Below are 16,502 nucleotides of genomic sequence, written 5' to 3' on the forward strand. Positions count from 1 at the left end.
CAGCTCGCCTCCGCACCCGGGGCGGACGAGATGCGAGGGGGGGGGAGGAGGAGGGGACGGCCGTGGGAGGAGGAGGAGGGGGCGGCGATGGGAGGAGGAGGAGGAGGAGGGGGCGGCGCGAGTGCGGGAGGAGCAGCGGCTAGGTCTTCTCCACACGAGCGGCTCCCTTTTATACTCCAACGCGTGAAATGACAAAAATGCCCCCGACGGGGCACAGAATTAACACGCAATGGCATTCGCGATTTAAAGGCGACGTGGCCACCTTCCGCCTGCCTAGCTGTTCTCCAGGCTGTATAGGTTAAATCACAATAACAAGCAAGGAAAGGACAGTCTTTCAAGAGAAGATAGGTCGGTTTTTCATTAAGGAATTGCGGCGATACTGATAGCTTAGCACCTCATGGTTCATCCAGAGGCTTCATTTCTCTTTCAATCTTGGCTGATGTTCATTGCTTTCTTCGCCTTTGGTTTTTCCTTTTAGGGTGCGGGGGACAAAGGGCAAGTAAGTTTGGTCAGGTAGAAACACTACCTTTTGCAGGAGATCTGACGGCTGACTCCGCCCTGATTGGCTTTTGCATCAGTGTTGATCTGTGATTTGCGAGGTGATTCTTGCTGAGCTCTGTCATCCCGTCTGCTAGTGCCGATGGCGTACGTGCTGCTCTTCTCCTCAATGTAGAAGAGCAGTAGAACGTGAACATGAACCCAAAATGAATCAAATCCACACCCTGTCGCGCTTCTGCATCCTGCTCTTCTCCTCAAGTTAGGTATGGTTGAACACATGGCGGAAGTCTGGAACATGCAGTCAGATTCCAATGACCCTCTACAAATCAAAAGAAACTTGAAAGGAGGCGCAAATGGCAGTTGCTTAGGTAAGTACACATGGCGGTGTTTATATTGGGCTTTAGGATTGCAGGGGCATGTTTGACCGCACACCAAGCAAGTAAACAAATGGCCATGTATTGTGGTCTAGAGGACATCATGTGTTCGTCTGCCACTGAGTAGCGTGTCTCAGGCTCTCAGCATTAGAGGGCAAGGGATCCCCCAGTTAACAACTGAGCCATCTTATGAAACGTTGGTAGCTCCACATGCTAGTACCACATTCTTTTCTGAAGTCTCCCATTCCCGAACACATCGCACACGATCGTTATCTAATTTTCTTCTCCGGCCATGCATCCCCTAGGACTGCTTCTTATTTTGCTTTCCTCACTTGTGAGCTATTTAATAACAACAATAGAAGTTTGTGTCGACTAGTAGCCAGTAGGTCGGTAAGCTTGCTGCCATAGGAGACACTCAGCATTATATATGCACACAACATTATTGATATTACTAGCATGGTGCAACATAGTTGTTGGGGATGAGTACTATTCCATGCATACCTAATACGTATCGATAAGTAGTACATTTATGAGCATGGGAGGGACTTTTAACATGTATTAATTCAATGGAAGGAAAATCATGAATTTTAGTAGAGAATTATTCTATGGTTCAGACATGTACAATATGTAGTTAGTGATTCATTCTCGAGATTACTTTCACTTGGCCACAACTTATAGCCTATGTACATGCTGAAATCGTGAATGACCCAGTATGGCTAGACACAAGTAAATCAATTATAACAAAATAGTACAAACATATATATACTTTCATCCGAAATATGAAGAGCAATTAACAAGCAATTTCTTGGAGCGGTTTAGAAAAGCTTACACGGTCAATATAGTCAACCTTACACAAGTAATATGTGGATCTTTGAACTTATACCTTCCTATTAACCGACCAAGCAAATGTAAATGCCGGTGCATATTTTAATTTCTCTATTACTATTTTTACGGAATGAATGATTTGGTTTCAGAAATAAAATATTTCTGAAACGCTGCCTTTTCCGAGGATCTGACGGCTGGCTCCGATTTGATTAGCTTTTGCACCAGGGTTGACATGTGATTTGCGGGGAGACTCTTGCTGAGCTCTGTCATCCCGTTTGCTAGTGCGATGGTGTCCTGCTCTTCTCCTCAATGTAGAAGAGCAGTAGAACGTGAACGTCAACCCAAAACGAATGAAATCCACACCTTGTCGTGAAACTTGAAAGGGGGCGCAAATGGCAGTTGCTAGGGCACAAGGTACGCGAGGAGGTGTTTATGTTAGCCTTCAGGGTTGTAGGTGCATGTCTGACTGCGCACCAAGAAATTAAACAAATGGTTCACGTATTGTGGTCTAAAGGACATGATGTGTCCATCTACAACTGAGTTGCGTGACCGGAAACGAGAGGGCAAGGGATCCCTCAATTAACAACTAAGCCATGTGACAGTATTAAACATTGGTAGCTCCATAAACTAGTACCACTTCCTTTTCCAAAGTCTCCCATTCCCGAACACATCACACGATCATTATCTAATTTCCTTCTTCGGACATGCATCCCCTAGGGTTGCTTCTTATTTTGCTTTCCTCGATTTTGAGCTATTTAATATCAGCAGTAGAAGTTTGTGTCTAGTAGTAGGTCTTCAAACTTGCTGCCATAGGGGAGATTTAGCTTATATATAAGGACAACATTATTGGTATTAGCATGGTGCAACATGGTCGTTGGGGATGGTACCATTTTGCATTGATTTCGTATCAGTAGGCAGTACATTTACGAGCATGGGAGTGACTTTTAACGTGTATTAATTGGTTGGAAGAAAAACCATAAATTTTAATAGAGAATTATTGTGTATCTCTCGTACATTTGGTTCAGATAGGTACAATATGTAGTTAGTGCTATATGTAGCTAGTGCTTCGATCTCGAGATTACTTTCACTTGGCCATAATGTATAGCCTATGTACATGGTGAAATCATGAACAACACAACATGGCTAAGACGCACATAAAAAAATACAAGGAAATAATACATACATACTTTCATTAGAAATATGATGAGCAATTAACATCCAATTTTTTGAAGTGGTTTAATTAGAAAAGCAAACACGATATGTAAAAGCAAACACGATATGTATACTCATCCTTATTTGCGACTACTCTTCAAAAGTATGGTAATATTTGCCTCAATAATATTACAACGACAAACATCAGTTGGTTTTTAGACATATTACCTAAACAATTCTTAGTTTACGAGAAAGGGAATTATTTTTCATTCTCAGGGCTCAGATACAACAAGAGATAATTGCAAGAGTAAAACAATGTCCCAATAAACACTGCAAATGACGAAGACACTTTGTGCCACTGCCTACCATAGAGATTCCTAATCTCCATAGCAAGATCTACAAGACATGTCTGCTGATTGATGCCATGAGGACCCTCTATCGCTAGCAGGGAACACACTTCTTCCTGAACACCTATCATTGCCTAGTACACTCTTCAACTTTTCAAGAGGTTCTTCCATCAATGATATTTCTAGGATAACTATCTTCTTGTATATAATTAAACATGTCAGATATATAAGTTTTTGATGGTTTCACATTTGATTTACTTATCCCTCTCATGATTAGCTAAGACACATGATAATTTATGGCAAAGAAACATGTCTACACTTGAATTGGTTTCTTCATATCAAATGGGTGCGAGAGGAGCAAAAGCAAGATCATGACATGAATAGATAAATGGTTAGACTTAATCTTAGCTACACTAGTTGTTGGTTGCCGTGACCACAAATTTTTTTTGCAGAGTAAGCAGTAGAGAGAGTTGATTTTTGGTCAAGCATAAAGTGCATTGACAAATTTAATGATAAAATTGTGGAAGACCTATTATTCCAATATGATTTGCAGCTTGATTGCGGGGACCATATCACAAACATATTACATGCTTACACTAAAATGACTCTTCACACTTTGCTGGTGTTGTAACATTTGACACTACTTTTGGCACAAACGATGATATAGGGCTTTTTGGTGTTTTGCTTGGGCTCAACCAATTAAGAGAGACTACTGTTTTTTATGTTTTGCTTACTATTTATGTTGAGTCAAATGTGCATCAACCAGATGAGTTGCTAAATGATGCACACCATAAGAAAAAGGAGGATCAATCAAGAAATTAAAGGTGAGAACTTGGATTGGCAAGCTACAAAATGTGCAACCAACTAAATCTTCCACATGAACCAAAAAGAGTTAAGGTACACATTCAATATGCCTTTTTTTGTTTTGTAGACTCATAAGCTGCATTTTCATTGGCGATAGCAAAAGGAAATCGACGGTGTACTACAACACCAAGTAGACATGGAGGATGATGGGACATGGCAGCAACAAATGAGCAGACGTGGAGCTTGAAGAGTACAATATCATTGATGGTTTTACTTGGCACATGGAAGCTCCTACTTGCCAACAATGATACTCTTTATGATGAATATCCATTCTCGTATTAAGAAACTCTATCAAAGTCGTTACATCGCCCCGATGGCCAAAGTAACCGCTATTATGACAAATTTAGTCAAAAAACAACACTCTAGCAGAGTCACCATCTTGTTAGGGATCGCCGCAATTTATTGAGCACCCTCCATATATGGCCTCGTCGTCGCCATACATGGCGTCTCAAGGCTGCTTTAGGAGCGCACTCCATATGGCAGCTATATGTGCCACCAGGAAACTTTAGGTGCCCCCACCTTACATGGGATGGCAGGGGGTTGGGGAAAAGGGATTTCCCATTGACAAGTGTTTCCCATGATTATGGAAGCGGTTGCGCGGTTCCTCTCCAGGATTCATTTTTTATGTGCACTCTATAATGATTATGAAGGCTGTCATTTTGACGACTCCACTAAGAAATTGCTTGCACAATATTTTTGAGCTAATTATAGTAGTTTGAGTGCTAGCTATAGTGTTTTGTGGATGGACCAATATGTTCATGTTCAACGATAGTTCAACAGTATCAGTTGTTGTTATAAACTTATAACAATTCAATGCTAGCCCTGCTAAGTCACCCTGGTTGCAGGCATGTACCCTTGGCTTCTATAATGTGTCTATATGTTATATTATCCTTTGCAAAGTGTGTTTAGGGCCAGTTCTTTTGAGGTCCATCTTATGCATAAGTTGCGATAGGAATAAGCCTCAGAGAAGCTACAGAGAATAAGCCATTGAGTTATTTTTAGGTTCTGTCATTTAGTTTGTTTTCTCATATGTCCGATGAATAGTATATGTTACCCTTGGACTAAAATTCCATTCTATTAAACGATATGGAGTTATTTTATAGTATTTTTTCACATGTATGAACATAAAAGTGATTGTTGTGATATCTCAATTATGAACATCATTGTCTTGCATACGAATATCACAAAGTGTTAGACATCAATATCACAAAATCACCTATGGAACAATGTTTCTTTGTCTCACATTCCAATATAAGTAACACAAATGCTCACATACAATACTTACATGTATATGCACTACTAGAGAAAAGCCTAGCAGCAGCGCGGGTTTTAGGCCTATCAGTAGCGCAGGCAGGAGCGCTACTGATACGGCGCTACAGCTAAAGCTTAGCAGTAGCGTGCCTAGACCCACGCTACTGCTAAAACGACTTAGTAGTAGCGCTTCTCCAGAGGAGCGCTACTGGTAATTAGTAGTAGCGCTTCTCTTTGCCCGCGCTACTACTATTATTTCATATTTTATTTTTTTATTTCATGTTGTATTCATACACCTTTACACAAGTTTTCATACAACAGGAATTTAGAGATTATTTTTACATCATAATGAGTTATTACATCACGGGGTGAAAGAACCGTGGACTAGTTTCAAGTGGATGTCCATCCACTTGAAACTAATCCGCGGTTCTTTCACCCAATAATATAATAATATCATCATCATCATCATATCATTAACAACTTATCATCATAATACATCATTGTCATATAACACCTCCTCAAGATCATCGTTTTCATATAACACCTCATAGGACCTACTACATTCTCTTAGGATCTACTACATTTTCTAAGGTAAAATAGCAAAAAACAAGATAGCCCCTGACTCTCCATTATGGAGAATGGAGATTATCCTGTCTCCAATTCTTGCCTTTCGCTGAATGTTATTTCCAAGAACCTCCTTGTGAATGTCCAAACATTTTTTTCATTCTTTGATGAGCATGTGTTCACCGGTTTTAGAAATCCGATATGACAGGTGAGCTCTCTAGATTTACCTGGCAGTATGTTCAAAACTGTAAGGCGACCATTCAGATACATCAGATGAGGCACACAATCCATCGGGAGTTTCTGTTAAAAAATATAGTAATAACTTCGTAGTTAGCAATGATGTACTAGTTTTAGAAGTATGCAAAAGATGCACGGATGTCGTAATAGTAAAAAATCTTATCAGGGTATCTCCATAGAAGTTACCGTGGTTCAACACGTGCACTAGTGGCACGTATTCACCATAATTTGGAGGAGTTTGATAATAGGTATTGTAATCCTCAAGAAGAGTACAAAATGCGACCACGTGATTTTTCTCCTTATAAGTTAATTCGGAGCCATCGGTGTAGTGGGTTTTGTCTACCATCTTCCGAACAGTCTTTGAAGAATCAAAATAAGCTGTTAATGGAAATAAGCTGTCAACTATTTTAAAATAAACAATATAAATAAGTTAATAACTATGTTTGAGAAACTCACATAGCGGTACAATTAGAAGCGTATCAACAAGGACCCAAATGTCCATATTGTCTTGCTCGATGTCAGGATCACCAAGATCCATGGTGACAATCATACCCTCATAAAAACCATACATTTTGCAAAGTGCTTCCCAATTTCGGCAACCAAAATGGGTTACGCTCTGAGCATTGCACAGATTTACTTCAAAATCCATATTATGATGGGTCCTTAGGTGTATTTTCTTTGTTTCAAAATTTTCATGGTCTTCAAAACCCATCCTCTCGAAGACATAGCGTCTTGCATGGCATGGGATAAGCTAATCTAATTGTAAAAGATGAAAATTAGACGTTGAAATAGTTGAAGTCATGCTTAATTACGAAAAAAACATTTGTCGTTCTTGCGTACCTTTTCAACATTGAAGGTCTCTCGAGCTTAATGCTGAAGCCCCGATCTTCGTCCAGCTTAACGAATCTGTCGCACATACCTCGATCGTCATGGCACCAACTGCACTCCCTTGGAGATTGTCGTTGTCCGAGTACGACATTTCCTACGTTCATAATTCAACGATTAAACTTGTACAATTAAATATATGTACTAAAAAACCTAAATTAGATCATTATTTTTCGAGAAAATCCAGGCCACTTGATATTTCCTACATATTGTAGCATAAGTCATGCCAGAATTCACGGAAAAATCCGGCATGACCTTTGCTAAAAAAGGACATATCGAGTGCCTGAATTTGCTGGAACGGAAATTAATTAACACTCCGGCAAAACATAGGCCACTCGGAGGTGTAAACTGAACATGAACGGCCACTTGGGCAACCACATATCCTATTTGAGCAACACAAGATATACATGGATATTTGGCTGGTCTCACCTCGAGGTCAGATGGGGTCGGTGACGGGGACGACGGCGGGGATGATGGAGGGGCTCCTTGATTTCTGCAAAAACAAAAACCGTATAAGTTATCACTAATACATCCCGAGTAATTGCTTAAACTAAAAAAATAACAACAAATATGACATGTTCAACTAGTTTTATTAATTCAACTAGTTCTTACTAAATATAAACTTACTATAAATAGAAAAAAAAACTAGCTCTTTCTAAAATTAAAGTAGTTCATCTAGTTATATTAGTTATCTTACTAAAAATACACTAGTTCTATTAATTCAACTAGTTCAACTAGTTTATTAATTTACTTACTAAACTAGTTCAACTACAACTAAAGTAGTTCAACTACAACTACTATTAATCATACTGCCCTAGTTAACTAGTACCATCACTACTACTAATTAACATCTACTACTACTAAAAATCATTATCTATGAACCCTAAATTAATATCTACTACTACTAAACAACATCTAGTACTAACTAAGCAGAGAGAACGGGGGTGGGGGGCGACGGAGAGGTAGGGGCGGCGAGGGCGGGATCGGGATCGGGAGGCGACGGTGCTGGGTGGGCTCGGGTGGCGGCGGTGAAGTCGAGGGTGGTGGGAGGAGGGCTGCCGGCGGAGGAGGGAGGAGGGGCGGCCACAGGCGGAGGGAGGAGGGCGCGGTGCGAGGAGGAGGGAGGAGGGCGTGGTGAGAGGAGGAGGGACCGAAGGAGGGAGTACCTCGGCGGCGGACGGACGAAGGCGGCGACGGCGACGCACGACGACGGTTATCGGCGCGGGCGAGAGTGACTGAGAGGGGGAGAGTGAGTGAGAGAGAGGGTCGGCCGCGCGCGTGGGGATAAGGTAGGGTTAGTTGTAGCGCGTTTTGACAAAACGCGCTACAGCTAATCTGAATAGCAGTAGCGTTGTGCGGTGATGCGCGCTACTGCTAAGTTGGACTAGCAGTAGCGCTTTGCAGTTAAAAGCGCTACTGCTAAGTGTAAGTATACAAAAATACGTCAATGCAAAAATACATTGGCCATCAATGATCTTTTTGTGTACAATCTGAATTGTCAATATGAGTCCACTCCGGTAGGAACCGGAGAGGACTCATATTACGGCCACAAATTCTACACATAGAGTTCAGTGAAGACCAACTGGTTGTGATAGTTTCAGAAGTAACATATTTAAGGTGGTAAACACCCTGTTCGCGGAGCGAGGTGGGACTAAACTTGTGGGCTGATCTTAGCAGTAGAGGTTTTTCTAAAAAGTGCGCTGCTGCTAACTTCTATAGCAGTAGCGCGGTTCAATATAGGGCGCTACTGCTATAACTAGCTGGATGGCCAGGTCATGGCAATTAGAGTAGTAGCACGGTTTAGAGCGCACGCGCTGCTGCTATTTTCCTTTCAGCAGCGCGTTTTGCTCACACGCGCTGCTGCTAAATAGCAGTAGCGTCGTATTTTAAGGAGCGTTGCTGGTAAGATTCCGTGTATAGGCTTTTACCTAATAGTGATGTGTCATAAGAATTCACTGTCCAGTAGATAAAAACTCATTGTCTAAGTATTCACAAATGCTTAGCAATAGGATCCAGACAGTGGATCAATCAAATTGACATCTCAATTTGATGTGCAGAAAGTTAAATCTCAATGTAAATTTGATTTAAGACAAAGAAAAGCTTTTAGTCAATAGCCCGAACACTTTGTGGGCGCGAATGTTAGAGCTGGCTCAACGGGCGGCCAATGCGGGCTTGACGGAGATGCATAGGGAATGCGAGCTCACCGAAGGTCTTTGCAGTGGCAGGACGAGCAGAGGACTAGAGAACACGGGCACGATGCCTAGAGGCCAAAGGCGTTGCTTCGGTGGGGACCAAAGGCGCCTATGGAGGCAGAGCTTCGAGAGCCGAGGGGGGCCAACGGTGCTGGAGGGATGGGTGACGACATGGGAGGGGCTAGCCTTCGTTGGTGCTGGGGAGCGCCGGGGAGCGATGGGGGCGGTCGAAGAGCGGCGGCTCGTGGAAACCCTAGCAGGACTAGGTCTCTCTCTCTCTCGTGGGGGTGGTGAGGCACCGTTTTCTTTCAATGGCGAGGGGTGGGACGTGGGGCTGACACGATGACATTTTAGGAGTAATTAAGTGCACCTCTCGGGGCAAGGGGTTACACCGTTTTGTTTTAAGTGATAAGCTGTGGGAAAATGCCCTTTCCCAAAAAAATTTCATTCTGAAGATGTCTGTAGAAATAAGTTAGGCTCTATCCCAAAATGAGTTCTTTGGGGCTTTTGCTTATCTCGACAATAAGCTGTTATAGGCCTCAAAAGCACATGCCCTTAAATGATGTTTTCTGATCTCCTTAGTTTTTTTTTTAAAACAAAAGGAAAATGTTGTGTGCAATCTCTTTAGTTTTTTCTTCTATATAGTACCCCCTTCGTTCACTATTATAAGAGATGTTCTTCCTTTTTTGATTAAGAGTATATACAGACGTATTTGTATGTTTGTTCACTCATTTCAGTGTGCCTGTAGTCTTCAAAACATTTTAATATTTGCGGAAGGGGGGAGTACTCTATAGTTTATTTTTGTATATACTGTTTTGGCTTTTATAAAACCTAAGCCGTTGGATCTGCTTTGCAGGGCAGAGACGAGAGGCTAGGTTGGCCTTATGTTGGCAGAGCCAGCGACTGAATCTCAGCGCACATCCCGTGGAGGACTACAGGAGCGAGACGGCCCGCCGCCGGCGGAATCGAACGCGGCGGCGCCCCCTCTACGCCCTCCTGAGGCCCTGAGCCAGTCGGCGCGTGCCCCACCGAGCTTCGCCGCCCCGCGCCGCGACGCCGACCACTGAATCACTGATGACCTGATCAGACCAGGTTCGATCCGATCCACCCACCCTCCAACCCCCTGATCTAGTTTGCTCTGCGTGTATGAATCTAGGCATCAACGTTAGATGCTTCTAGATCAACCCGTGCCAGGCAGTAGGAGCCCCAGATCTTCTCCATTGAGCTGGCGGGGGGAGCGGCTCGATTCCTCTGCTCTCCCATGCCTTCCTTCCTTTAGCAATGGACTAGACCAAGATTCTCCTTCTAGCTGTTAAGAACCAGGATTCATTATTGTGGACTGCTAACTGCAACTCCACAATGATTTCAGCTTTTGCTTCCATCGAACGTCTAGTATCTACAGTAGGTAGGATTGCAAGCATGTTTGTATTCATTTTTGTTCTTTGATACAACTTCGGTTCTCTCTATGCCCCCATTTAGGCGCTCTTGTGTCGAATGACTTTGTGTCTCTGTGCTCACTCCTTTGAAACTGTATGGTGATTACAGTACCTGCTCTGCTCTAACTATAGCTGCCATTTTAACTCTTGCAGATCAGGGGGGAAAGGTAAAATTTTAGGGGCCCTAGATACTCCTGACTGCTAGTAAGGCCTCAGTCTTGATGACGATGCCCGGATTCTGCCCGTCAATGGCGGCTCCATCTGCCGGCCACCCTCCCATCTGCCTCGCCGACGCTTCAGGTGGTTTGCTGCATTGCTCTCCCACCCTCATCCCGCCAACTCCAGTCCCTCTCACATAGCTCTCTAACTTTTGGCATTGGTAGGGGCAGCGGGATCCCAAGACATGCTGCGGCCACGTCTGGTGCTCTTCGGCGACTCCATCACCGAGCAGTCCTTCCGCCCCGGCGGGTGGGGAGCGGCCCTCGCCAACACCTACTCCCGCAAGGTCGAATCAGACCCCATCGATTCTCAAATCAAATCCCTGTCGTTTCCTGGTGTATCCGTGCCGGTATCCAGTGATTTTTTTTCCTGGTGTTTCAGGCTGATGTTGTTGTCAGAGGCTATGGTGGGTACAACTCAAGATGGGCCCTGTTCCTGATCCAGCGCATTTTCCCCCTGGTACGAACGGCTTGCATCCGGCTGCTCAGGTGTTAAATTATGAGATTACCACGCTGATCTGTGGTAAGTTAATGAATAGTCCCTATGATGCAGGTTGGGTTACCACCTGTTGCGACGACTATTTTCTTTGGCGCTAATGATGCAGCGCTTCCAGGACGAACAAGTCAGCGGCAACATGTTCCGGTTGAGGAGTATAGACAGAATCTCAAAACAATTGTTAATCATCTGAAGGTAACTTTCGAAACGAAAAATAATAATGTTCCCAACTAGTTTGAAGTGTATTGGCTTATATTTGCTTTTGGAACTCTGATTTGAAGCTGTCTCAGACTAGCTCTAACTCTGCCTGCCTAGAGGTACATATCCGTTGAACTGTGGATTGGCTTGCTTAGGATCATAGGTAGCTGGAGTGTTTTTTGTGGTTTCTATGTCAGGAAGATTAAGAAGCAGTATTCACATCTTGCTTGTCATCTGTCATACAGAACTTATGGAACCTCCATTTCAGAATTGATTGCCAGTCATTTAACTCATTGGTTTCTTGAAGTGTCTTTACCTAACAATTAGTACTGTTGGAATAGAAACATCCATGTTGATATGGCAGCATCGACCTCAGGGTCTCCTGGTGTGTCATACAGTTAAATGTGTTGCATTGTTTGAAAATATCGATCTTTCTTATATCTAGTTGAAGTAGGTATGCCGAGGTAAATCTACGTCGGCATATATTTTTCAATAGTATTTCTTTAGGGGTAATATGAAGTATCAGTCCTTCAAATTATTTGTAATCTGACATTTCATCACAATACAGGATTGTTCCAAGTCCATGGTAATTTTGCTTATCACTCCACCTCCTATTGATGAAGATGGAAGAGAAAGATATGCACGGTTGGCATCACTTCTCCTCTTGAACTGTTCATGTTTGCTCTATAAACTTTAGTAACTGACTGGCATGGAAAGAAAGAAATGAGAGCCAAGAAAGCCAATACTTTTTCTGTCAGTTCTACTCAGGCCCAGTTTGTGGTTTGCTATCATTTGTTGCGTTTTTTATGAGTTCTTTATTGTGTGGGAATGCTCGAGTTATGGAATATTAATTCATTTGTTATTTATCATTCATGTTATCTGCAGTGACTGACACGTTTCATTTTCCACAAGCTTTACTGTATACATCACATGTAATTTCTTAGTTGTTGATTGCTTGTATTTTGTCCTCAAGATCGCTATATGGAGAAGATGCGAGAAGGCTCCCTGAAAGGACAAATGAAATGGTTGGTGTCTATGCAGGTCAATGCATAGAACTAGCCAAAGAAATGGATGTTCACTGCATTGATATTTGGTCAAAGATGCAAGCAGCTGAAGGTTGGCAGAAACTTTACTTAAGGTAATGCTTTATCAGATCTATTTACCTTTGTTGAATGGAGATTCTTGGGAACTGGGAAAAGAACCGCAAGTTCTTCCGAGAAAATGATCAAATCAGCTTAGTTGTTGGAGCCCTCACCTCACAGAAGCGGCTGCTTGCACCTTGTATATATGAACATAAGCTTCTTGGGAAACATCAGTTACTGCATGCATTCGTTTTGACAGCTTATGAAATAACTGTTTCCATATCTCCTAGTGATGGACTGCATCTGACGCCGGAAGGAAACGCCCTGGTCCACAAGGAGGTCGTGCAGGCCTTGAGAGGAGCTGGTCTGAAACCTGAAGATATGCCGCACGACTTCCCTCATCATTCCAAAATCGATGGAATTCACCCAGAAAAGGCCTTCCAGTGAGGTGATTTCAGGCAGTGCGATGTTAAAGCTTGAGCCGCGTGCTTCTCATGTCTGGAGGTTTTGCTTTCCTCACGTTTCACTTTCTACCTTGTTGTGGATTGTGAAATTTCTGTGTCCATTTTTACCCCTTCGAAATAGTTGGGTACATTGCTGTGGTATATACTTTGCAGTGAAATTATTGATTTCGGGCTGTGGGCTGTTTAACTTTCAACTGCCTGCCTGCCTCCCATGTCATCTGTAGGCTTTTTGCTTTCCTCATGCTTTAGTTTTTATTTTATTGTGAGATTCTTAGTGTGAATTTCATGTCCATTTTTACACCATCAAAACAGGCGGCATGTTGATGCGGCGCCTCGGGCGATCGGGTGCTGGATTGTTTCGGTATCGGATTCCACAGCGTCGATTACAGACCTTCCACTTTGTGGTTGATGCTGAAGGCTTTTGTGCGGGGCTAGAATGGCCACATCTGTTGCTACGTCCTGTTACCTATTTTTTCTCAGTAATAAAACAGTATTCTTGGGTAGGCAGGGTACCATAGCTGAAGAATTGTCGAGAACCTGAAGCATGTTTGCTCAAGATCTTTTGTCATCTCTCCTTTGCATGCCAAAAAAATCTCTCCTTTGCTGCTTTGCAGGAACATGACGTGTGTACATCCACTTTGCCCTCGTCGCAACATTGGAATTTGTGCCTTGCAAAAAAGAATTCGCTTGTTTTAGACACTTTTTCTAACTCTAGACTAGGGGATCCAGATGGCCGACCTCTGAGTGTGCAGCTATCATGTGCTTTTACCATCTCATGGTTCATCCAGAGGTCTCCCTTCTCTTTCCGCAGTGATGCTCATTGTCATTTTTGTCATTTGTTCAAAGGTTTTCCACTCTTTTTTGGGGTCTGAAGAGTAGGTAAAATATTTGCCAGATCAACTTTTGCATCATTGTTGATCTATGATGTGGGGGGAAACGGTGTGCTGTCGACGAATGAGCTTCAGGTGCGTCTTCTTTTGGGCTGGAATATATCTAAGATTTGGGTCGCAAAACACGTGTCGGCCTGTGGTTACATGTGAAGGTTGCATGGGGCTAGTTGGTACTCCCATCATTCTATAGTACATAGTGTATACAGATTTGATTCAAAAGTCAAAAGTTGCAAATTTAGACCAGGTTTATGGAGAATGGCAAATACATACCATTAGGTACATCATTGTGTCATTTTCATTTTTTCAATAAAGAATACTCCCTCTGTCCCAAAATAAGTGTCTCAATTTTGTACTAGCTCTAGTACAAATTTGTACTAAGCTCAAGACACTTATTTTGGGAGGGAGGGAGTATATATTAATATCGCGAAGATACCAATTACACCAAAAAGTAAAATGTCTTGAGTTTTTTTTATACAAGTTTACATGCCTGAAGTTGGTCTTGGTGGCATGCACTTGCAATTAAGTTTCACATCAGCATCCAAGATCCAGTAATTTTTGTATCCACCTCTCTCCGTATGGAATTTAAACTTACACCGTTGGTCGCTAAATTGCCCATTTTAAATCTTATGCTAATTAAAATATTTTCTCAAATTCTTTTTTCTTTGCATATTTGGTTTGTTTTAAGTCAAACCTTTTAAATTTTGATCAAACTTATGAAAAAAATACCAACATTCATCATACTAGATCGGCCATTTGGTTGGTTTGGAGTATTTATTTAGCATTGTACAGTAGATGTTAGTATTTTTTTAATACAAATCCTACTATTAAATTTGACTTCAAAAAGTAATACTATCAAAGTAAAAAAGAAACGGAGGAAATACGAAATTTTAGTTAACCCCGAAACTTTAGTTGGAGACGCGTCGAAACATCGATCTCATGGGAGAGCAGTGCTACTGCTGGCAAATATGCCGGAGTTTTGTGATGCCATCGCGTGTCCTCTTCCGACGGAAAGGGCGGTTGCATGCAGCGGCAGCGCGGGCGTGTCTCCGTTGGTTTTCTTCCACCTCATCACCGACCTCCTGCTGTGCCATGTCTCGTCAATGGCGCCGCTCCGCGTGTCGCCTCGCCATTCCTCGCGCTCTCTTACCACCACTCGTCCTGCACCGGCACTGCGTCGGGAGCAGTAACTCATTAATAAAGCCACCGCCCATCGAGGTACAGGACGAAGAAGAGAACTCGATCTCATGTCTCAGCTCCACCCGCGTGGATAAGCTCGTGCTCTGCTCTCCCTCCCAGACACATCACGATCTTCTGTACCGAGCTCGCCAGGAGGAAACCAGCTGCCGCTTCGATCTCTCTCGACCATGGCTGCGCGAGCACTGACCGCCGCCGGCCGCCGGGTGGCCGGCCAGACCAGGGCGACGCCTCTTCTCGCCTGGTGCAGGTAACTAACCAGCTTTATTGCCTGCTTGCTGTAGAAGTCTCAGTCATTCATGGCGGCATCGTCCTGTCCTGTGTGCTCGCAGGAACAGCGCCAGCATGAACCACTCCTCGGCCACCGCGCGGCGGGAGGAGGAGCAGTACAAGGACGTGCGCGCCCCCGCTGCGACGATGACGGGGGCACAGGTGGAGGCGGCGCTGAACCGCAAGAACGTCGAGGTGCTCCAGGGCGAGGAGCACGTCGCCACGGTGCTGTCCGACGAGGCCATCGGCGGCGAGGACGCGTCGTGGGTGCCCGACCAGGACACGGGCGTCTTCGGCCCCGCCCACGTCGATACCCACGGCGGCGGCTCGGCTGCCGCTCCACCGCACCTGTTCGGAGGTGCCACGGAGGGGTCAGCGGCGTCTTGGGCCGACCAGGACACGGGCGCCTTCGTCCCCGCCGATGCCGATGCCGACGCTGACGCCCACGGCGGCGGCGCGCATCCCGCCCCACCGCAGCACCTGTACGGAGGCGTGGGCGGGTCGGCGACGGTGCTGGACCAAGCGGTGTTCGTTCGGGAGGAGGAGATGGAGGACGTGGAGAGGCCCGCCGCCGTCTGACATGGCCAATGCCAACGCAGACGTCAACGGCAGCAGCAAGAACAACTACTACTCTACTAGTGCAACTTAGCTCCATCGATCAGCCCGTCCTCTGTAGTTTCAGTAAGCCAGTTATTGTACTGCCTTTGCCTCCGTAGTGGTCCAGTGTTGTATAACTAAATAAATTACAGGTGAATCTATTCAGTAACGTTCACTTGCTTGCTTACCTATTTACTCCCTTTGTTCCAGAATAATTGAAGTTCTGGATTTGTCACAACTCAATCTTGTTTAAGTTTGACACGAGTATAGAAATATATACTATTAAGGGCATGGTTCTATCTTAATAATGCCTTAACAGTGTCACATAGGATAAATGATTAGGCGGAGGAGAGATAAAATAATAAGTGAAGTCTTGTCTTCTCTTATTTAAAAGAAGACAAGAGATGATTTTTTAGCATAATTTGTCTCACATGTTTTTAAGAGCAGCTAATTATTGAAAATAAAATT

General features: G+C 43.7%; 2 protein-coding genes across 3 annotated transcripts; both read left to right on the forward strand.

Annotated features, from left to right (window-relative positions):
• The first annotated feature begins 10,062 nt into the window (after positions 1-10,062).
• On the forward strand, positions 10,063-13,300 carry LOC119288138 (GDSL esterase/lipase At5g62930-like). 2 transcript variants are annotated; one of them, XM_037567763.1, is made up of 8 exons: positions 10,063-10,281; positions 10,779-10,925; positions 11,015-11,130; positions 11,226-11,303; positions 11,397-11,534; positions 12,106-12,182; positions 12,511-12,675; positions 12,910-13,300. In XM_037567763.1, exons 2-8 carry the CDS (start codon positions 10,847-10,849, stop codon positions 13,064-13,066), a joined length of 810 nt encoding a protein of 269 aa, XP_037423660.1. In that variant the 5' UTR covers positions 10,063-10,281; positions 10,779-10,846; the 3' UTR covers positions 13,067-13,300. The 2 variants fall into 2 exon arrangements, with proteins under 2 accessions (XP_037423660.1, XP_037423659.1); XM_037567762.1 differs by having other exon boundaries at positions 10,065-10,281; positions 11,009-11,130.
• A 1,315-nt stretch (positions 13,301-14,615) lies between these two features.
• On the forward strand, positions 14,616-16,193 carry LOC119288139. Its single transcript, XM_037567764.1, has 2 exons — positions 14,616-15,417; positions 15,500-16,193. The coding sequence occupies exons 1-2, from the start codon at positions 15,338-15,340 to the stop codon at positions 16,014-16,016; spliced, it is 597 nt and encodes a 198-aa protein (XP_037423661.1). The 5' UTR covers positions 14,616-15,337; the 3' UTR covers positions 16,017-16,193.
• Positions 16,194-16,502: the final 309 nt, after the last annotated feature.

This window comes from Triticum dicoccoides, chromosome 4A (assembly GCF_002162155.2).
Source record: "Triticum dicoccoides isolate Atlit2015 ecotype Zavitan chromosome 4A, WEW_v2.0, whole genome shotgun sequence".
Taxonomy (NCBI): Eukaryota; Viridiplantae; Streptophyta; class Magnoliopsida; order Poales; family Poaceae; genus Triticum; species Triticum dicoccoides.

Bases quoted from the DNA above. Each gene is read 5' to 3' on its own strand.
- LOC119288138 (XM_037567762.1), top strand. From the start codon at position 10,847: ATGACGATGCCCGGATTCTGCCCGTCAATGGCGGCTCCATCTGCCGGC. The intron at 11,304-11,396 runs GTACGAACGGCT...CCTATGATGCAG, and splicing joins TCCAGCGCATTTTCCCCCTG to GTTGGGTTACCACCTGTTGC. The intron at 11,535-12,105 runs GTAACTTTCGAA...ATCACAATACAG, and splicing joins CAATTGTTAATCATCTGAAG to GATTGTTCCAAGTCCATGGT.
- LOC119288139 (XM_037567764.1), top strand. From the start codon at position 15,338: ATGGCTGCGCGAGCACTGACCGCCGCCGGCCGCCGGGTGGCCGGCCAG. The intron at 15,418-15,499 runs GTAACTAACCAG...GTGTGCTCGCAG, and splicing joins CCTCTTCTCGCCTGGTGCAG to GAACAGCGCCAGCATGAACC.